Genomic DNA, 24,011 nt, shown 5'->3' with positions numbered 1-24,011 from the left:
CACATATAAATATGTAAAATCACATTACAGACTAGCATTAAGAGGAAACTTTGCAATTGATTTTGATCGTGGGAACACTAACTTTATTTTTAATTGAAATATAGTTGTTTGCAGTGTTGTGTTTCTGGTGTATAGCAAAGTGATTCAGTTATATACATATATTTATATTTATATATATACATTTATTTATTTTTCATATTATTTTCCATTATGGTTTGTTACAAGATATTGAATATAGTTTCCTGTGCTGTGCAGTAGGAACTTGGTTATTTTTTTTATATTTAGTAGTTTGTATTGGCTAATCCCAAGCTCCTAATTTATCCCTCCTCCACCCCCATCCCTGTTTGGTAACCATAAGTTTGTTTTCTGTGTCTGTGACTCTGTTTCTGTTTTGTACATAAGTTCATTTTTATCATATTTTAGATTCCACATGTAAGTGATATAATGTGGTATTTGTCTCTTTCTGTCTACCTACTTCACTTAGTATGATTATCTCTAGGTCCATCCATGTTGCTGCAAATGGGCATTATTTCATTCTTTTTTATGGCTGAGTAGTATTCCATATATATACACAACATCTTTATCCATTCATCTGTTGATGGACACTTAGGTTGCTTCCATGTCTTGGCGATTGTAAATAGTGCTGCTCTGAACATTGGGGTGTATGTGTCTTTTCAAATTAGACTTTTCCTTTTTTCCAGACCATATGCTCAGGAGTGGGCTTGCTAGATCATATGGTAACTTTGTTTTTAGTTTTTTAAGGAACCTCCATACTGTTTTCCATAGTGGCTGCACCAGTTTACATTTCCACCAGCAGTGTAGGAGAGTTCCCTTTTCTCCACACCCTCTTCGGCATTTAATATTTGTAGACTTTTTGATAATGGCCATTCTGCCAGTGTGAGATGATACCTCACTGTAGTTTTTTTTTGTTTTTGTTTTTGTTTTGCTGTACATGGGCCTCTCACTATTGTGGCCTCTCCCGTTGCAGAGCACAGGCTCTGGACGCGCAGGCTCAGCGGCCATGGCTCACAGGCCCAGCCGCTCCGCGGCATGTGGGATCTTCCCGGACTGGGGCACGAACCCATGTCCCCTGCATCAGCAGGCGGACTCTCAACCACTGCGCCACCAGGGAAGCCCCTGCCCATTTTTTGATTGGGTTGTTTGATTTTTTGTTATTGAGTTGTATGAGCTGTTGTATATTTTGGAAATTAAGCCCTTGTTGGTCACATCATTTGCAAATATTTTCTCCCATTTCATAGGTTTTCTTTTCATTTTGTTCATGGTTTCCTTTGCTGTGCCAAAGCTTATAAGTCTGAATAGGTCCCATTTCTTTATTTTTGTTTTTATTTCTATTACCTTAGGAGACTGACCTAAGAAAACACTGCTACAGTTTATGTCAGAGAATGTTTCGCCTATGTTCTCTTCTAGGAGTTTTATGGTGTCATGTCTTATATTTAAGTCTTTAAGCCACTTTGAGTTTATTTTTGTGTGTGGTGTGAGAGTGTGTTCTAACTTCACTGATGTACATGCAGCCGTCCAGCTTTCCCAACACTACTTGCTGAAGAGACTTCTTCAGCAAGAAGAAGAAGAAGAAGAGATGACTTCTTGCCTCCTTTGTCGAAGATTGACTGAGTGTGGGTGTGTGGATTTATTTATGGGCTCTCTGTTCCATTTATCCATATGTCTGTTTTTGTGCCAGTACCATGCCATGCTGTTTTGATTACTGTAGCTTTGTAGCATTTTCTGAAGTCTGGGAGAGTTATGCCTCCTGCTGTGTTCTTTTTCCTCAGGATTGCTTTGACAATTCTGGGTCTTTTATGGTTACATATAAATTTTATGATTATTTGTTCTAGTTCTGTGAAAAAGGTCATGGGTAATTTTATGATAGGGATTGCCTTAAATCTGTAGATTGCTTTGGGTAGTATGGCCATTTTAACAATATTCATTTTTTCAGTCCAAAAGCATGAAATGTCTTTCCATTTCTTTGAGTCATCTTCAGTTTCCTTTATCAATGTTTTATAATTCTCAGCATATAAGTCTTTAACCTCCTTCGTCAGTTTAATTCCTAAGTATTTTCATTTTTTGGATGCAGTTTTAAAGGGATTTTTTTTTTTAACTTTCTGATATTTCATTGGTAGGGTAAAGAGGTGCAACTGATTTCTGTATGTTAATCCTGCTACATTGCTGAACTCGTTTATCAGTTCTAGTAGTTTTTGTGTGGAGTTTTTTTTTTTTTGTGGTATGCAGGCCTCTCACTGTTGTGGCCTCTCCCATTGTGGAGCACAGGCTCCGGACACGCAGGCTCAGCAGCCATGGCTCACGGGCCCAGCTGCTCCGCGGCATGTGGGATCCTCCCGGACCGGGGCATGAACCCGTGTCCCCTGCATCGGCAGGCGGACTCTCAACCACTGCGCCACCAGGGAAGCCCCTGTGTGGAGTTTTTAGGGTTTTCGATATATAGTATCTTGTCATCTGTGTATTATGACAATTTTACCTCTTCCCTTCCAATTTGGATACCTTTTATTTCCTTTTCTTGTCTGATTGCTTCGGCTAGGACTTCCAATATTATGTTGAATAGAAGTGGTGATAGTGGGCATCCTTGTCTTGTTCTAGATTTTAGCAGGAAGGCTTTCAGCTTTTCCCCATTGAGTATTATGTTGGCAGGGGAACATAAACTTTAAATCTCAATTAAGCAAAAAATATTATCCCCACAAAAAGAATTTCATTCTCTTTAGTGGATATATATTACAAAGAAAAATTGTACTAAATTTTCATCACTATTATATTTAGAATTTTGTAACAGTAAAATTTATGAAAGTTTGTTTTCTCTCTGTAATCTTTTGTTGTTGTTTTTCTGTATTTTGATGCTTTGAAGCTGGCCCTGGAAGAGACTGCCCCTCTCAGGGCTAGCCAATTTCTAGAGATAGTAAAGGATTACCTGCTAATGTTCCTTTCATGGGCAAACCAAGCACTTCACAGCCTGTACCCTCAACCACATCCTTTATGGAGCTCTTTAACTAGGGCCACTATTCCCCACTCCTAATTACCCCAGGGCCAGTTACCAGATAACTAGAAACAGCCTCTACAGAAACAATTTCACAATAATTTATTAACCTTTGCATATACTAAATATTAAGAAAACAAAGAAGTTTGGAATTATTTCTGTTCTCAAGTTGGGGATGGGTAAAATACATATGTAAGAGAAGATAACAAACAACTTACTCTTTTTGGCTACTGAAAGTCCAGTTTTTATTTTACCTGGTTATTGCTCCTAGTCTTTTTCTAGAACATACATTTCCATACAACTGGAGATGTCATGATGAACATAAATTTAGCTATTGTAGTCTGGTTTATGTTAAATATGCTAAGTAAATGCTGACCTGATTCAAGTGATTTAAGTTAATTCATCTCTGTGTAATTTAAAACATGAATTAATGGTTTAGCTTACATGAATTATAAGTTCATAAATCGACTTTATGAAAAATAGACTTTGTCTTTTAGAGCAATTTTAAGTTAACAGCAAAATTGAGAGGAAGGTATAGAGATTTCTTTCATTACTCCCTGCCCCAACACATGCATAGCCTCCCCCCATTATCCTCCACTAGAGTGATATATTTGTTACAATTGGTGAATCTACATTCAGCATCATTATCACCCAGAGACCATAGTTTGCATTACGGTGCACTTTTAGTGTTGTACATTGTGTGGGTTTGGATGAATTGATAATGACATGTATCCACCATTATAGTATATAAAGAGTAGTTTCACTGCCCCTCAGATCCTCTGTGCTTTGCCTATTTATCCCTTCATATTCCATAACCCCTGGCAGCCACTGATCTGTTTTACTGTCTTCATAGTTTTGCCTTTTCTAGAATGTCATATAATTGGAATCATACAGTATGTAGTCTTTTCAGGTTAGCTTCTTTCACTTAGTAGTATGCATTTAACGTTCCTCCATGTCTTTTCATGACTTAATAGCTCATTACTTTTTAGCATGAATATTAAATCATTGTTTGGATGTATTACAGTTTATACATTCACCTACTGAAGGACATCTTGGTTGCTTCCAAATTTTAGCAGTTATGAATAAAGCTGGTATAAACATCTTTGTGCAGGTTTTTGTATGGACATGTTTTCAACTCCTTTCATGTGCTGAGGTGCACTTGCTGGGTTGTATGGTAAAACTATGTTTAGTTTTGTAAGAAACTGCCAAACTGTCTTCCAGAGTGGCTGTACCATTTTGTATTCCCATCAGCAATGAATGAGAGTTCCTGTTACTCCACATCTTTGACAGTGTTGTCAGTGTTTTGGATTATGGTCATTCTAATAGGTGTATAGTGGTATCTCGTTGTTTTAATTTGCATTTTTCTCATGACATATGCTCTGGGATATCTTTTCATATGCTTATTTGCCATCCATATATCTTTGGTGAGGTGCCTGTTAAGGTCTTTGGCCCATTTTTTAGTTGGGTTGTTTGTTTTCTTATTTTTGAATTTTAAGAGTTCTTTGTTATTTTGGGTAACAGTCCTTTATCAGATATGTCTTCTGCAAATATTTTCTGCCAGTCTGTGGCTTGTCTTTTCATTCTTTTGACAGATTTTTTGCAGAGCAGAAGTTTTTAATTTTAATGATGTCCAGCTTATCAGTTTATTTAATCGATTGTGCCTTTGGTGTTGTATCTAAAATTCGTCACCAAACCGAGGTCATGTAGATTTTCTGTTATGTTATCTTTTAGGAGTTTTATAGTTTTGAGAATTGGATTTTTAAAAGTTTTAGTTTTTAATAAGGGGGATAAATGTTTGATGAAGAAAATCTGAGGATTGTAGAGATAAACAAGAAAAAATAAATAACTTCACTACTCACAGATAATCATTAATTTTTACTTATGTTCCTATATCTTTTTAATGGATGTTTGCAGATACACTTATATTTAATAGTACATAGAATTTGAAAGGCTATTGAAGTCTGTTTGTTTTTAAATCCAAAGTGATATTACTATAAGTGACTGCTAATGTCACCTGTTCATGAGGAGCACATTTGATAAATCTGTGAGTTTTCATAGGTAGAGGATTATTGAAAACATATTTTTTTCTTTATAGAAAGCTGTACAGCTTTTTTGACATGTTATATCATGAACATTGTCTCACTTCAACATTTTTCTGTAACTTGATTTTGAATGTTTGCATAGGATTCTAACTTACAGATGAGTAGATATTTAAATAGATAAATATAGAAATTTTCATTATTTTCACACAAAATTGACATCTTAATTTACACATTACTCTGCAATTTGATTTTTTTCACTTAGTATATTATGACTACCCTTCTAGATTACTTCCAACTTATTAGTTTTAGTATTTGTATAATATTCCATAGTGTGGAAGTTTCTTATATTCTTTGCTGTTATTCTCTTAATGGACCTTTGGCAACTATAAACAGTGCTACAGTAAACACTGTTATACATATACCCTTTTGTATTAGTGCATTTATTTCTTTAGGGCACTTTTCCCTATGTAGGATTGCTGGGTCAAAGTGTATATGTATATACTTTATAATGAATATTGCCAAATCATTTTTTCATAAAATTGTGTCAGTTTCCAGAGTCACTCCTATGTGTTCTTAAGATTCCTGTTTACCTACATTTGTGCCTGCATTGGATTGGCGAAAAATGGTCTTGTCATTTTAATTTCCATTTGTTTAATTTCTATTGCTAGTGAGGTTTGGCATCTTTTCCTATATTTATTGGCCCTTTGCAGTTTCTCTTCTGTAGGTTGCCTGTGTTTGTCCATTTTTCTTTTTTTCTTTAATTTATTTGGTTGTACCAGGTCTTAGTTGTGGCTCGCGGGCTCCTTAGTTGCAGCTTTCCTTAGTTGTGGCACACAGGCTCCTTAGTTGTGGCATGTGAACCCTTAGTTGAGGCATGCATGTGGGATCTAGTTGCCTGACCAGGGATCGAACCCAGACCCCCTGCATTGGGAGTGTGGAGTCTTATCCACTGCGCCACCCGGGAAGTCCCTGTCCATTTTTCAAATCCAGAATATTAGTTCCATATCTTTTTGCTTGTTATTTTCACTATAGCTTCAATGCCAAGAGCATTTTCTGCACACAGTGGGCATTCATATATTAAATAATATCTGAACGTACTGTTCTTTAAGCCTGGTGAAGGTTATCCTGTCTAGGTACAGGATTCTTAGATTGAGATTCTTTTTTTTTTTTTTCCCCCTAGCCATGAGGTAGTGTTCTAGTGCCCTCTGGTTTCTAGGGTTATTAGTGAGAAGTCTAGTGTTAATCTTAGTCTTTTCCCTTTTCAGGAAACCTATTCTTTTTCTCTGAAAGATTTTTCTCTTTGTGATTGAAATTGAGTTATTTTTACTTACAAGATTATATCTTTTTTTTTCATTAAATTGTCTCCCTCTGCTTGCCTCCCTCCTTCCCACCCCGGGCCAATCCACCCAAATTAAACCTGAGTCTTAGGCGTTTCAATCTGAAGACTTCAGTCTGTTTCTGCAGCTAGGGATTTTTTTTTTTTTTCCTCAATAAGAGGAGAATAGAACAAGGTTTGTCCTGTTTTCTTTCTTTAATTCATTATTTGCAGACCTCCTGAATTTGTCTTACAAGTCTCTTACCTTTCAGTAATGATTTTATCAAGAAGGGACAAGCTGTCAAGATGGCAGCATAGAAGGACATGGAGGTCACCTCCTCCCACAGATATATAAAATAATACATCTACACGTGGAGTAGTTCTCACAGAATACATACTGAAAGCTGGCAAAAGATCTAATACAACCAAAGCTGCAAGAAAGATGCCCACATAACTGGTTAGGATGAAAGGGGAAATAAAAAGGAATCAGGACAGGACCTGTACCCCTGGGAGGGACCTGTGAAAGAAGAAAGGTTTCCTCACCCTGGGAACCTCCTTCACCAGCTGGGAGGTCCACTGGGACAGATAGGGAGCTTCAGAGACGAATACAGGAGCCAGCTTATGGCCAGGTAGGGTAGAGGGAGACCAGCATAGACGGTCCTTGCACATTGGTGCACTTTCCAGCCCGACATGCAGGCCTGCCGGTATGTGCAGGGGCTGGATGCTGAAACTCGGGCTTCAGCGGACAGACCTGGTGAGGGGACTTGGTTTGGCTGTGCAGAGATAGCCTGAAGGGCCTGAAGTGTGGTCTGGGATGCAACTGGCACGGAGCACAGGTCTGCCATAGGAGCCCCACTGTCAACACACGAAGGGAAGGGTGTGGGCCCACCATGGCAGCCTCATTGTCAGCATGCTCCCAGCAGGACATGGCTGCAGCCACTGTGGACTTTGGAAATGTGCACCAGCAAGTTTTGGGAGCGCGCAGGCGCCACCAGAGTGGGTGTGCATATGCAAAGGCAGGGCTGAAATCTGAGCAGATTACCAGCACTCCCATAGTGGGTGCAGGAGCTCGACTTCCGTGGGTTTTCACACCAGTGCCTTTGTGAGCATGCACATCCCTGAGAAATGTATGAGTCTGTTGATTATTGATGCTCCTGTAGCGGAGGCTGGTTTGAAGGCATTGCCAGCAATATTGTGCTTTGTGGGCGCACACACCAGGTGGCGGGTGACATCATGGAGTTGCATGTCCTGGTGGACAGCTCCTGGAGAAAAATACACAGAGGCCCCTTTCCTAGTGAGAGCATTCCAGTCCTGCCTACCTCACACTGTAGCTTAGAACTGGATTTGAGGGCTTCTACTCCAACAATTGGGGAGCAGACCCTGCTCCCAACAGGGCTGTGACAACCACAGAGCAAAGAAGAGGCCCCGCCCAACATCCAGTGCAGGCTCTGGGCACCACAACACAACCCCTCTGTCAAGGGGATAACGGCCAGAACATGGCAGGCATCCGTACCAAATACAGGCCTTGCACCAAAAACACTGGACTCACACAGGCTACACAGGGATGCTCCCAAATAAAAAACAGCCCTTTAAGACCACAGTAGATAACTGTTTCTCCTAAATTCAGATAGAGAAATATGAGTAAAATGAAAAATTGGAGGAACCACTCCCAATTAAAAGAACAAGAGAAATCCCCTGAAAGAACACAAAATGAAAGAAACCTCTCCATTCTACCAAACCCTGAGTTCAAAAAGGAGGTAATAAAAATGCTAAAGAAATTAAGAAAGATTATTGATAGAAATGCAGATCACTGTAACAAGGAACTAGAAACTATAAAGAGGAGCCAGTCAAAATTAGACAATTCAATTGCCAAGATGAAAACTGAGCTAAAGGCAATGAACAGTGGACTAAATAAGGCAGAAGAATGAATAAGTGATCTGGATGATAGAATAACAGAAATCACCCAATCAGAATAGCAGACAGAAAGACAAATGAAAAAACAATTGAAAGCAACATATGAGATCTGTGGGATAATGTTAAGCATTCCAATCTACGCATAATAGGGATCCCAGGAGAAGAAAGAGAAAAGGGGATTGAAAGTGTATTTGAAGAAATTATGGCTGAAAACTTCCCAAATCTAAAGAAGGAAACAGATATCCAGGTACAGGAAGCACAGAGGGTCCCAAACAAAATGAACCAAAACAGACCTACGCTGAGACATGTTATAATTAAAAAGTCAGAACTTAAAGAGATGATTCTTAAGGCATCAAGAGAAAAACAGTCAGTCAGTTACAAGGGAACCCCCATAAGGCTATCACCTGATTTCTCTACAGAAACTTTGCAAGCCAGGAGGGAGTGGCAAGATATATTCAAAGTCATGAAAGGGAAAAATCTGCAGCCTAGGATACTGTACCCAGCAAAATTATCATTTAGAGTAGAAGGGGAGATAAAGAATTTCCCAGACAAGGAAAAACTAAAAGAATACAGCAATACTAAACCTATCCTAAAAGAGATATTGATAGGTCTTCTCTAGATAGAAAAGAAGCAAGACTCTGTAGGAAAGAGAAATCACAATAGGAAAGGCAAATACATAAAGGGATTGTTTGATCACTTAAGGAAGCCAGTACGTAGATTTTTTAAAAAATCAAAAAAATTTGTGAAAGTGATTATAATTACAATGAACAGCAAGGGGATAACATGAAGATGTAAAATAGGACATCAAAGTCACAAAATTTAGGGGAGGGGAGTAAGAAAATATAGATCTTTTAGAATGTGTTTGAACTTATATGACTACCTGTCTAAAGCAAGGAGATATAGTAATAGGTTAACATTTGAAAATCAGGGTAACCATGAATCAAAAACACAAAAGATTACAAAAAATAAAAAGAAAAGAACTCAAGGATAATAAAAAGAAAACTGTCAAACCATAAAAGGAAAAACAAAAAGAAGAAAGGAACAAAAAAAATACAAAATCAACTGGAAAACAAGGTTTAAAATGGCAATAAAGACATATCTACTTATCAGTAATTACTTTAAATGTCAGTGGACTAAATGCTCTGATCAAAAGACAGAGAGTGGCAGATTGGATAACAAAACAAGAACCTATAGCATGCTGCCTACAAGAGACCCCCTTTAGGGTAAAAGAAACACATAGACTGACAATGAGGGGATGGAAAAAGATACTTCATGCAAATGGACATGACAGGAAAGTGGGGGTAGCAATACTCATATCAGACAAAATAGACTTCAAAGCAAAGGCCATAAAGAAAGACAGAAAAGGACACTGTACAATGATAAAAGGATTAATATAAGAAGAGGATATCATATGTTAACATGTATGCACCCATATAGGAGCACCGGAATACATAAAACAAACACTAACAGACATAAAAGGAGAAATTCCTGGGAATAAAATAATAGTAGGAGACTTTAACACCCCACTGACGTCAATGGCCAGATCTTGCTGACAGAAAATCAGTAAGGCAACCGAGATCCTAAATGACACAATAGAACAGTTAGACTTAATTGATATCTACGGGACATTACATCTTAAAAAACCAAACAAACAGGATAAACATTCTTTTCAAGCGCACATGGAACATTCTCTGGGATAGACCATATGCTGGGACACAAAACAAGCCTCAGTAAATTTAAGAGAATAGAAATTATTTCAAGCATCTTTGCTGACCACAACTGCTTGAAACTAGAAATCAACCACAGAAAGAGAAATGAGGAAAAAATGATTACATGGAGACTAAACAACATGTTACTAAAAAAAACCGAATGGGTCAGTGGTGAAATCGAAGAGGAAATTTTTTAAAATCCTGAGACAAGTGATGAAACACAACCATACAAAATCCATGGGATGCAGCAAAAGCAGTTCTAAGAGGGAATTTCATAGTGATACAGGCCTTCCTCAGAAAAATCTCAAATAAACAACATACCCTACTACCTAAAGGAATTAGAAAAAGAAGAACAAATCTAGATTCAGCAGAAGGGAAGAAATAAAGATCAGAGAGAAAATAAATAAAACAGAGATTAAGAAAAACAATAGAAAAGATCAATAAAATTTATATGGAACCACAAAAGGCTCAGAATTGCCAAAGCCATTGTGAAGAAAAAGAACAAAACTTGAGGCATAACCTTTCCAGACTTGAGACTATACTACAAAGCTACAGTAATCAGAACAGCATGGTATTGGCACAAAAATAGACATGGATCAATGGAACAGAATCGAGAGTCCAGAAATAAACCCATGAATCTATGGTCAATTAATCTGTGACAAAGAGGGCAAAAATATACAATGGAGAAAAGACAGTCTCTTCAACAAGTGGTGTTGGGAAAGCTGGACAGCTACATGTAAATTAGTGATGTTAGAACACTCCCTCAAACCATATACAAAAATAAACTCAAAATGGTTTAGAGACTTAGATGTAAGACTTGAAACTATAGACCTCCTAGAGGAGAACATAGGCAAAACATTCTCTGACATAAATGATAGCAATATTTTCTTAGATCCATTTGCCAAGGCAAAAGAAATAAAAGCAAAAATAAACAAATGGGACCTATTCAGACTTAAGCTTTTGCACAAGAAAGTAAGCCATAAACAAAATGACGAAACAATCTACAGACTGGGAGAAAAATATTTGCAAATGATGTGACCAACAAGGGCTTAATTTCTAAAATATACAAACAGCTCATACAACTCAATACCAAAAAATCATTCCAATCAGAAAATGGGTAGAAGACCTAAGTAGACATTTCTCCAAAGAAAACATACAAATGGCCAATAGGCACATGAAAAGATGCTCCACATCACTAATTATTAGAGAAATGCAAATCACAATTGCACTGAGGTATCACCTCACACCAGTCATCATCAGAAAGTCTACAAATAATAAATGCTAGAGAGGGTGTGGAGATAAGGGAACCCTCTTATACTGCTGGTGGGAATGTAAACTGGTGCAGCCACTGTGGAAAATAGTATGGAGGTTCCTTAAAAAACTAAAAATTGAGTTACCATATGATCCAGCAAGCCCACCCCTGGGCATATGTTTGGGAAAAAAAGGAAAAGTCTAATTTGAAAAGATATATACACCACAGTGTTCAGAGCAGCCCTGTTTACGATAGTCAAGACATGGAAGCAACTTAAGTGTCCATTGACAGATGAATGGATAAAGATGTTGTGTGTATGTGTGTGTATATCTATATATCATAGATAGGTAGATACACACACACACACACACACACACACACACACACTGGAATATTACTAAGCCATAAAAAAGAATGAAATACTGCCATTTGCAGCAACATGGCTAGACCTAGAGATTATCATACTAAGTGAAGTAAGTCAGACAGATAAAGACAAATATATGATATTGCTTATATGTGGAATCTAAAAATGCAAATGAACTTATTTACAAAACAGAAACAGAGTCACAGACATAGAAAACAAACATGTTTACCAAAGGGATGGGGGGGATAAATCAGGAGTATGGGATTAATGTACACACTACTATAGATAGAATAGGTAAACAACAAGGATTTATTGTATAGCACAGGGAACTATATTCAATATCTTGTAATAACCTATAATGGAAAAGATTCTGAAAAAAATAAATATAACTGAATATGTTTGCTGTACACCTGAAGGTAACACAATATTGTAAATCAACTATACTTCAATAAAAAAATTAAAATTATAAAAAATAATGATTTATATCTGTGTGTTTTCTGTATCTTGAGATTGTTTCCATTTGAGCATCTGGAATAAAAGGTTCAGCTGCCATAAAGGATTATTCTTCATCAGTCCATCTGTTGCATTTTTCTATTAGGAAATATTTAGCTCTGAAGAGTCTTGTTTATCTCCTGATAGTATCTTCTGAAAGTGCTTAATATTTTTTCCTTAATTTACTTGCTTTTTTCTGTCTCATCAGTGTGGCTTATTGGTAGGATCCATATATTTAGCTGTTTATTTTGGTCTTTTATCATAAAGTTACTGAAATTCCACAGAGGTGGTATTTTTCTTGGTTTTGTTCCATTAGCTACCCACAGAGGTTAGTCTTTTGTGTGAGTCTCTCTGGCAATGCACACCAGCAGGTGTTTGCTAAAATGACAGTTTGCAGAGGCAGATAAGGTCACAAACTCTTGTCTTCTTTTGAGGCTTAGGGTGTCTCCTCTGCTCAGACACTTTGAGTGGAAGAGTCTTTAGCTGAAGGATCCTCCAGACCATGAGGTCTGGGAGCAATTCATTTCAACAGTACAGTGTCTGCTCTCAGCCTGCTGAACTCAGTAGGGTTAAGCGTACGGCCCTGTCAATGTCCACTTCTGGAAGCAGTCACATTCAGCTCTTTGAGGGCTCTGCTTTTTAAGCTTACTTAGGGAACTGTGAAATTCCAGGTATTGGCCCAGAGCCTCAAAGGAGTGGCAAAACACAGCTTAACATTTTCTTAGCCTCTTATGTGAAATATATTGATTATGAATTAGCTACTTACTTAAAGATTCAGAGTTACTATTATGGTAGTTAACTTTCTTGGTGTCTGCTATGTGCTAGGCACTATTGTAAGTGCTTTAAGTGTATTAAAATTAATTTATTCTTCATAACACTCCTCTAAAGGTAGGTAATTTTATTGCTTCCACCATATAGTAGAGCTAACTATGGTAGACAGGTTAAAGCACCTGCCCCAGATTACATAAATACTGTGTACCTAAGATTACATCACTGATAATGGAATTCTAACCCATGAAGGCTGGTTCTAGAATTTGAAAGTCTTAATAATTTTGCCTTGCTGCCTTTCTCTGTTAGCATGGTTGTTTAATCTTACCAGCTATTATGGAATAAAGCTGAATCTAGGAGACACTTTGAAATTTGCTTCTCCAAAAAAAATCATTGATAGACTGTGTGAGAAGGATATACAGTTGTATGACCTGTAGAGCAATACAGCATCACTCTCTTTCTGCACATTAAGTCAAAGCCAAGGCAGTCATCCCCATTTAATTTTCTTATGGCCTTCCCCCTGATCCCCAAGTATAGTCATTGTATGCTCTGACATGTCAGTTTTATTAAAAATTCTATTACTATGTCATCAACAGAACCAGTCACCTCCTTATCAACTTGTACCTTAGAAAGAAATCTCACTGACACTGTTTTTTAATGGGGTGTGAGAAAGAAAATCCTTTACCATTTTAAGAATTGGCCCATAGCTTTTGGGAACGTGTATTCTCTGAGCATCAGAAGTAGAATGTCATTTTTGTAGACATGTTACCAGACCATAAATATCCTTACAGTTTTCCTCAGTTTTAGACAATTGATGTATATCCATGCGCAAGGAACATTAAAATGAATTTGACGTACTGTCTTATTTCTAGGACTCTATCTGGCAAATAGTAGCACCAGCATATTTAGGCATTTGCGTAAGTATTTTTATTGAGGCTTTGCTTATAATAGGAAAAAACCTGGAGTCCCTTGATTCTGTGTTCCCATCCAATCACCAGTATTTTGCTAAGTCCTGTCTCTAGTTTACTGCCATCCTCTTCTCTTTATTCTCATTGTCATTGCCTTAGCACAGGCCTTTAGTATCTTTTGTAGATTGCCTAGAACTCAAAACTTTCAGTTACGTTTTTTGTCTACTTGAAATGCATCTAAATTACGCATAGCTATTTCTGAATCACACCTCTTATTTTTTTAATATTTATTTATTTATTTGGCTGTGCCGGGTCTTAGTTGCAGCACGCCACATCTTCTTTGCAGCATGTGGGATCTTTAGTTGCAGCATGCGGGGTCTTTAGTTGAGGCATGCGAATTCTTAGTTGCGGCATGTGGAATCTAGTTCCCTGACCAGGGATCGAACCTGGGCCCCCTGCACTGGGAACATGGAGTCTTAGCCACTGGACAACCAAGGAAGTCCCACTTATATTATTCTTACTTTAAACCTTTTGGTGGCTTCCCATTGCATTCAAAATGTGTTCCAAGCTTCTTAGCCTAGTATTCAGGGCATCTTGTGATCTGGCCTCAACCTGCCATTCCAACTGTTTCTCATTGCTACTCTTAATATTCTCTTTCACACCCAGCTAAATGGAAATGTAGATTGTTCTGCCACAACATGAGTTACTGTGACATGAATTAGAATATAACTTATTTATGAATAAGGGAAAGACATCAGTTTAATTTAGAATTCCTGTTGTTTCATTGTGATTTCTTTTCCCCTTCCCAGCATGTTAATGTATTGAGTCACCAAATAACAGCTGAAAGCAAAGTATAAGAGAGTGGAATACAGCAAATTGTAGAGGAGTACAGTGTTCTAAGTAGTACCCATTCATCTCTCTTTTCTTTTTTTTTTCTTTTTTTCCCATCTTGGTGTGACCAGACACTGTTTTGGAAGTGATTACTCTGCTATTCTCCTGGATCTCTTTGAATTTTGCTCGTCTCCATAACTTGGTGTCTTTAAATTATACTGTTTATACTTCCTTAAATTACACTAATTATACTTCCTTAAATTATACTATTTTTGTTAGGGTTGTTATTTTTCACACTTAACATCTATTGAACCATTATCTTCAAAATGGTGGCTCAAAACAGCCATTTGTTTACTCTCATTCTGTGATTTGCTCTGGGTTTGGTCAAATGGTTCTCCTGATCTCACCTCTAGTACTGATGTGGCTACAGTCATTTGACAGCTCCACTGATGCTGGATGGCCCCTTAGTTACATATCTGGTAGTTGACTGTAGCTGTCTGCTTTGGTTTTCTTTGTGACCTCTTATTTTCCAGTAGGCTAGATAAGGTCTTTCTTGTGATGGTAGAAGCTTTTCAAGAAGCAGAAGTTTCTGAGTCGAACCATCACTTCCATTCCTCTTTTCTAAATAGCTTTATTGAAGTACAGTTGATATACAATAAACTGCACATGTTTGAAATGTACAATTAGATACATTTTGAAACCATAACTACAGTCAAGATAGTGAACAGATCCATCACAGGTTTCCTTGTACCCTTTTGTAATTCCTCCATCCTGCTATGATTCACCTCCCTCTAAAACCAATTATTGATTTGCTTTCTACCACTACAGATTACTAGAGTTTTAAATAAATGGAATCATACAATATGTGCTATGATATTTTTCTGATTTCTCTTGCTCAGCATAATTATTTTGAAATTCATGCATGTTATCATGGATCAGTAGTTAATGCTGAGTATCTTATTGAATATAACACAGTTGGTTTATCCATTTATCTGTTGATGGGCATTTGAGTTGTTCATAGTTTTGGGCTATTTTAAATAAAAGTGCTATGAACATTCATGTACAAATCTTTATATGGACATATATTTCCTTTTCTCTTGGGTAAATAGCCATGAATGGAACAGCTAGATCGTAAGGTAGGTCCCTTGTGTTTAACTTTTTAAGGACACGCTAAACTTTTTACGAAGTAGTTGTACCATTTTACATTCCTACCAGCAGGGTACAAGAGTTCTCATTCCTCTCTGCCAACTTAAGGTGTGCCTTTTTAATTTTAGCTATTCTAATGACTGTGTGGTGGTATCCCATTATAGTTTTAATTTACATTTCTCTAATAACTAATGATGTTGAACATCTTTTCATTTGTTTATTTGCCATGTGTGCTTTCTGTGGTAAAGTGTCTTTTCAGATCATTCACCCATTTTATTTATTGGGTTCTTTGCTTTCTTATTGAGTTTCTAGAGTTCTTAGTGTATTTTGGATTCAAGTCCTTTATTACATATATGCTTTACGAAGAATTTCTCCTAGTATGTTACTTGTCTTTTCATTCTCTTAACACTATTTTTTGAATGCGTGAAGTACTTAATTTTGATGGTGTCTGGTTCATTCGTTTATTTTTTAATGGCTCTTATCTTCTTCCTATGCTTTCTTCTAGAAGTCTTATGATTTAGGTTTTACATTTAGGTCTCTGATACATGTTGAGTTAATTTTTATATATGGTGCAGGATATGGATCTAAGTTGTTTGCATATTGATATTCAGTTGTTCCAGCACCATTTGTTGAAAAGGTTATCCTTTCTATACTGCATTTCTTTTGCATCTGTGTCATAAATCTGTTGTCCACACGTATGTGGGGTGTTGTCTGTTCTCTATTCAGTTCCATGATATATTTGTCAGTGTTAATACAGTATTTTGATTACTCTAGCTTTGTAATAATTTTTGAAATCACAGTGTGTTACTTTTTCAACTTTGTTCTTTGTTTTCAAAGTTGTTTTCAGTGTTTTAGGACTTTTTGTTTCTGTATGAATTTTAGCATCAGCTTGTCGGTTTCTATGAAAATACCTGCTGAGATTTTGACTGGCATTGCATTGGGTATGTGGATCCATTTGGGGGGAGTTGTCATCTTAGCAGTATTGAATCTTCTGACCTATGAACAACATATATCTCTTCCTTTATTTAGATATTTTTAACTTTGTCAATGTTTTGTTATCAGCGTGCAAGTATTTCACGTCTTTTGCCAGGTTTATCCCAAAGTATTTTATATTTTTTGATGTTTTTGAAAACAATATTTAAATTTTCTGATTGTTCACTGATAGTATATAGAAATGCAGTTGATTTTTCTGTTGATCTTGTATCTTGCAACCATGCTAAACTCAGTTATTCTAGTACTGTTTTTGTAGATTCCACCAGATTTTCACTATAGATAGTGATGTCAAAAAAGTTTTACTTTTTTCCTTTCCAATCTGGATCCTTTTATTTCTTTTTCTTGCCTGATTTTATTGGTTAGACTATCCAGTACAATTTTGAATAGGAGGAAAGCATTTAGTCTTTTACTATTAAGAATCATGTTATAGGGGCTTTCCTGGTGGCGCAGTGGTTAAGAATCCACCTGCCAATGCAGGGAGCACGGGTTCGAGCCCTGGCCCAGGAAGATCCCACATGGTGCAGAGCAACTAAGCCCGTGCGCCACAGCTACTGAGCCTGCGCTCTGGAGCCCACAAGCTACAGCGACTGAGCCCATGTGCCACAACTACTGAAGCCCGCGTGCCACAACTACTGAAGCCCGCGTGCCTAGAGCCCGTGCTCCTCAACAAGAGAAGCCACCACAATGAGAAGCCTGCACACCGCAACGAAGAGTAACCCCCACTCGCCACAACTAGAGAAAGCCCGTGCACAGCAACAGAGACCCAGTGCAGTCAAAGATAAATAAATAAATAAATATTAAAAAAAGAAGAAGAATCATGTTATAGATATTTTGTAAATCCCCTTTATCAAGTTGTGGAAGTTCACCCTCTCATTAATTTGCTGAAAAATTTTAATTAGGAATGTTATGTTGGATTTTGTCTAATGTCTTTCCTGCATTTATTGAGACTATCATACTATTTTTCTTTTTTAGTTTGTTAATATGGTAAATTACATTTATAGATTCTTGAATGTTGAACCAACCCAGCATTCCTGGATAAACCCCATTTATTTATGATGTATTAATACATTGTTAGATTTAATTTGCTGTTTATAAATTTTACATCTGTGTTAATAAGGGATATTGGCTTGTAGTTTCTTTTCCTCATAATGTCTTTGTCTTCTTTTAGTATGAGGGTAATGCTGGCCTCATAAAATGTTATCAAAAGTGTTCCCTCTTTGTTGGTTTTCTAGAAGAGTTTGTGTTGAATTGATATCTCTTTTCTAAGTATTTGATAGAATTCACCAGTGATAGCATCTGGGCCTACAGTTTTGTTTTGCTTTGTAGAAAGGATTTTAATTGAAATTTCAATTTCTTTAGTAGATATAAGCCTATGTAGGGTACCTCTTTCTTTTCAGTAAGTTTTGATAGTTTGTGTCTTTCAAGTAACCCGTCCATTTCATCCAAGCTGGAAATTTACTGTCATAAAGTTATTCATAGTACTCCCTTGTTATTCTTTTAATATCTGTAGAATATGTAGTGATGTCACCTCTTTCATTTCTGATAGTGGTTATTCTCTTTCTTTTTTTCCTGGACAGTATGACTAGAAGTATATCGATTTTAATAATCTTAAAAAAAAACCCAGGGCTTCCCTGGTGGCGCAGTGGTTGAGAGTCCGCCTGCCGATGCAGGGGACACGGGTTCGTGCCCCTATCCCGGAAGATCCCACATGCCGCGGAGCGGCTGGGCCCGCGAGCCATGGCCGCGGAGCCTGTGTGTCCGGAGCCTGTGCTCCGCAACGGGAGAGGCCACAGCAGTGAGAGGCCCGCGTACAGCAAAAAAAAAAAAAAAAAAAAAAAACCCAGATTTTAATTTCATTGATTTTATTTTTGTTTTCTACTTCACTGATTTCTATGCTGATCTGTATTATTTCCTCTATTTTTTTTTAATTTGTTTACTTTGGGTTTCATTTGCTCATCTGTTTCTTGTTTAAAGTAGAACCCAAGGTCACTGATTTGGCATTTTTCTTTTTTTCTAATACAGATATTTGAAGCTATAAAATTTCCCTTAAGTACTGCTGTAATAACACCCCACAAATTTTAGTATCCTGTATTTTTCTAAATTTCTGTCTTGATTTCTTCTTTTATTCATGAATTATTTACAAGCATATTATTTAGTTTCAAAATATTTGAGAGTTCTCCAGAAATCTTCTGTCATCAATTTCTAGTTTAATTCTGTTGGGGTGAAGGAACATATATTATACATGTTTTATTTTTATATATGGTAAGACCCCAACATACATTGCTATTATTCTTGTTTAAAAAGTCAATTTAACACAGCCATACCTGAGGACTACCTTCCTGAGCATTCTAATCAATTCCCTGTGCATTATGAGTTTCCTCAGTCTTGCTGGTGGGACAGGGACTGTTTTCAGGACTGTTGGAGCACCATGCACCTTTACTAATCCTTTTGGTTTCTCTTCTGCCTTTGTAGTATCCTCACATGCATGTGCTTATTGGTGCTCTTTGATTCTTTCTCCATGCAGCTCTGTTGTCTCTGGTACTCTATCATATAAATTTTGTTAGTGCCTTGTTCTTCCTGGACTCTCAACATCATCTTCTCAACTCAGGGAGTCTGCCAGGCTCCGTCTCCATTCCCCTTCTCAGTGCTGTGACCTGGAAACACTCAAGAGAGTAAGCTGGAACAATCATAGAACTCACCTCAGTTGTTTTTCATCTGTCAGGGATCACTAGCCTTCATTGCTTGTCAGTGTTTTGAAAACCATTGTTTCATATATTTTGTTTGGTTTTCGGTTGTTTCAGATGGGAGCACAAATTGACTTCAGCTTAATCCATCTTCGTTGGAAGCAGACGTATTTTTTTTTTTTTTTAAGTATTCTGATATAAAACAATGTGATAGAACTAGTAATAATATAATAATTTTTGATGAATATTTGTATCAGAAGATGTTCTTCACCTATCTTTGAGAGATTGTGTTATTTATAACCATTTTTGTTATTTTTCATTTAAATATATTCATAGGTATGAATGTACAAAGTCTGAAAGAGTATACAAAAGTGTTAGATCATTATCTTAGTGGTATGCTTTGGGGTGAGTAATTTTATATACTTGAACATGTATAACAGAAAAATAAAGCTAAAAACAGAACATCATTTATAAACCAGTGTAAAGAATTAAAAAATGCTAGTCTGTTATCAGCCTTATTTGAAACTTGATATGACAGTATGTTGGGATAGAAGATACATCTCTAAATCATCAAAATCCTTATCTCTTAAGTTATTATAGAAATCTCTGTGATGCCATTATTCAAGTCGTTGGAGCCAGATGCATAAATATGTCCTATTCTTTATGGTAAAAATGGTATATTCTGAGGAAGAAATGCACTATGACTTGGAATTCTAAAGTATCTGGTGAATTCATGTACAAAAAGGTATTTGGGTTGGTAGAGGAAAGTATTGGGATGCTGCCTACAGGTTAAGCATTAGTTATATATAGCAGTTGATTTGTCTTATGACACGGTTAGATTTAAATTACTCCTGTTTACAGAAATTTACTATTTGTAATGCATCAATCATAAAATAATTTAAAAATACATTTAATTTGGGGTGGCAAGTGAAAACTTCCCAAATGCCCAAACAAAGCAGAATAGAAACAGGCAGTTAATAATAATAATAATAATAATAATAATAATAATAATAATAATAACTGTATCAACTACCACCACCACCTGTAGAATTCAATCTCTTTTTAAAATGTGGAATTAGGTGAGGTAGTTTGCATGGTGTTTTAAAAGCTCTGTTACTAGATTTGCAATTGAAATAAATGATGTCAAACTTTAATATTCATACCTCTCTGACTGATAATTTGTTGCATTATTAATATCCTTTTACATTATTGTTTCTACTTCTTTTTCTTCTAAGTAGCATTAGTAGAGACAAGTCTGTCTCTTCCATCTTCTATTTAAGTAGTGATTTTCTTTTATCCTCTGAATACCTTTATCCTTATGAACTTACGGCCCTAATTCATGGATATACAAAAGAAAAGGACATAAAGACTTGTCATGTAAGTTGCCTACAGATTGTTGGGCCTCTGTAATTAAAGGCACATAATCCAGTAATATACCTTGGAGAAAGAAGAAAATATTGTTAAGATAGGGATGATAACAGGAAAGAGAACTTTGAAGTTCTTTATTTTGTCTTTTCATTAACTTAGAGAAGTTAGTTTTGGGGTGTGTGCGTGTATTTATGAATGCATACTCGAAGAAGGTATTGGTATTGTTGCCCACAGATTAAGCAATAGTTATATACTTTTTTGCAGTATTTTGGGGATAGGAAGAGAAGGGCCATCATAACACTGCATAAAAACAGTTTTGGTATAGATACACAAAGATGCTACTTTTTAAGGATGATCATTTTTTTTTTACTACCAAAACGTTTTAAGTTGTTCAAAGGCAGGACTGGTCATGAAATTATCACTGATGAATGTCATTGAGATCTGGAAATAAATAGCATTTAATATACATGCAAAGCTGTAGAAACTTGGTAAAGATCATTGATACAGAATACCAAAATAGTAAATCAAGCCATTATTTGTAATTTGATCTAGTATACTGTCTATATAAAATTTCTAAATGCTTGTGCCAAGTGATGCTGTGTTTTTCCTGGCATTGTAGTCTTCTAAGCGCTTGTTAAAATTCTGAGTATATTATTAGCATTTGATATTCAGAAATGTTGAACTTGTGACCTTGAGTGACTGATATTCAGACAGTGGTTGTATGTTATTCATCTAAGTACTAGACTGTATTATTTTACTTTTCTAGCCCCTGTAACAGTAGAGTTTACACATTTTAAACAGTCACTAATCTATATAGGGCTCATGATGTCTGTGAAACTTTCAGTATGGTTTGATTTGAATCCATTTTCTTTTTGATCCCATAGTTTTCACATTAGAAGAATAAAAAATTGCACATGAGGAATTAGAATGATGATCTTTTCTGAAGCATTTTAACCTTTTTTCTTTTGTATCCCAATATGTTGAATTAGAGTTTTGGAATACATTAAAATATTAAAGTTTATAGCTTAGAAACAAAACACCTGGCTTTGCTGAAGAAATTGAGTATTTCCTCTAGCATTGCTTTATGTGAAAAACAGAAAACCAGCACTGGAAAGAAATTTGAAACTTTGAATAATTTTTTCCGTTTCTTTAGTTCTACTTTGGGTAAAAGCCCTCCTGCCTCTAAAATGATAAGAATTCAGTGTGAATATAAAGAAGTTTGGGTAAATCATTGCCACTTCACTCTGTTAATGCCTGAAAATGTTTGTTTAGCAAAAGCTAAATATTGTACTTTCTGTATTTATATAAATGTAAAATGGTTGTTTGAACTTTACAAGTGAGATATGTGCCATGATCATATGATGGCACTGTTTGTTTGTTTTAATATAATTTATATATATATATTTTAATTGAAATATATAGTTGATTTACAATGTGTGTTAATTTCTGCTGTACAGAAAAGTGTTATACATATATATATGTTTTTTAATATTCTTTTCCATTCTGGTTTATCACAGGATATTGACTATATTTCCCTGTGCTGTACAGTAGGACCTTGTTGTTCATCCATTCTATGCACAACATGTTTGCATCTGCTAATCCCAAACTCCCAATCCATCCCCCCCACCCCCCCACCCCCCGGCAATCACAAGTCTGTTCTCTATGTCTGTGAGTCTGTTTCTGTTTTGTAGATAAGTTCGTTTGTGTCATATTTTAGATTACATATATAAGTGATATCATATGGTATTTGTCTTTCTCTTTCTGACTTATTTAACTTAATACAGTTTATATTTTTAAAGCATTTTATTAACTTAGAAAAATTAGCTGATGTTCAAATTTTTTAAGTTGGAGGTTTGCTCTTTTTTCTTCTGTCTTGGTATATTTTGTAGTAAATCACAGGCTAATTGATTGATTTTGAAATGTATAAAATATATTATTCTGAAGTTACACTGTATAAACTTTGAGTCAAGAATTTCATCATACTATTACTATTTGGTGACATAATTGCTTTAAAAACTCAGAAAAATTATTTGCCATATTATTCCAGAGTTTAAAACGTTCTGTATATTTTGCAAAATAATCATCTATTATTGAATAATAAAGTTATTTTAGAATATTAATGTCTATAGCATGTTATGAACTATTGATTTCAATTACCTATGAAATATTTTGAAATCCGTAAATCCCTTTCATGAGTTACTTTAAACAAGATGGACTATATTGAAACAAAGTGATTTTTTATTTGCATAATTAAGCTATAGCTCTTCAAAAGGGGGTTCTTGAAGTGTTTTCAAAGTAAGAATATATAAAATTAAGATTACAGTCATAGCCTTACCCTTTAATTCATGGTAAATAAAATTTATCTTTCAGACGGCAAATGGCTACATCTTGTTTTTTCATATAACATCTACAAGAGGGGACAAGTACCTTTATGAACCAGTGTATCCCAAGTAAGTTTGTTGTCTTTCATTTTTTAAATATTTGATTTGCATACTTTGTATTCACAAAACATTACAGTTTGGGGTTGTCTGAAGTGCTAAGCCAGCATTTCCAAATCACTGTTTTAAAGATTACCAGGTCTTTGAACTGCTGTCACTTGAATAAAGAATTGTATAATTCAGTAAGTCTGAAAATCTTGGATGGATGTACTGTCTCCCTTTGTGGACATTCAGAATTACTATTAAAATACTCCAGATCTAGCATCCTTTAGTCTTTATCGGGGATGTATGAGCTAAGATCATGAGGGGAAGAGGTGAAGTGTCAGTAAGCTATACGTACTTTTTCCTGTACATTTTAGTATATGCATAGAAAAAATATGTACTCCAAACAGTGGGTTACCTCTTGATTAGAATTTGAGGGAACTTGGACTTTTGATCTTTAATCTGTGTTGTTCTGTATGTTTTGCATTGTTTTTTTTCCTTTTTTGTTATTTGCCTTACTTTTGAAATAAGAGAACATTTTATTAAAAGACCTTTTGAAATAAAAGAACATGTAATGTAATTTTCAAGTATTTCACCTTTTAAAAAAACGATCAAGCCATTAAAACTGGATGAAAATATAAATGAATTATTTATCACATTTCTAGATGATAGAAGACAGAGGTTATTAGTTATATAAGTAATTAAAGGGAAATAGATTACATTATATGAAAGTTTAAATTTCTGAAAATTAACAGAAAAAAAACAAAGACCAACATTAAAAGGGCAGATAACAAACGGGGG

General features: G+C 35.8%; 1 protein-coding gene across 5 annotated transcripts in view; it reads left to right on the top strand.

The window, feature by feature from the left end:
- The window catches only part of RIC1 (RIC1 homolog, RAB6A GEF complex partner 1), a 144,356-nt gene that overhangs the window by 40,975 nt on the left and 79,370 nt on the right, over positions 1-24,011 (top strand). For all 5 annotated transcript variants that reach the window (XR_014016049.1, XM_081236804.1, XM_081236803.1 and 2 more), the window contains exon 3: positions 23,161-23,240. Coding sequence is in view for 4 of the 5 variants with exons in the window: in XM_081236804.1 (XP_081092930.1) it covers positions 23,161-23,240 (80 nt within the window). In the remaining variant the exon portion in view is untranslated. The remainder of the gene's footprint in view (positions 1-23,160; positions 23,241-24,011) is intronic.

Source organism: Mesoplodon bidens (genome assembly GCF_964165515.1).
Source record: "Mesoplodon bidens genome assembly, chromosome: 6".
NCBI classification, from domain to species: Eukaryota; Metazoa; Chordata; class Mammalia; order Artiodactyla; family Ziphiidae; genus Mesoplodon; species Mesoplodon bidens.
The sequence above is the reverse complement of the archived record's forward strand: the minus strand, read 5'-3'. Positions and strand labels throughout refer to the sequence as shown.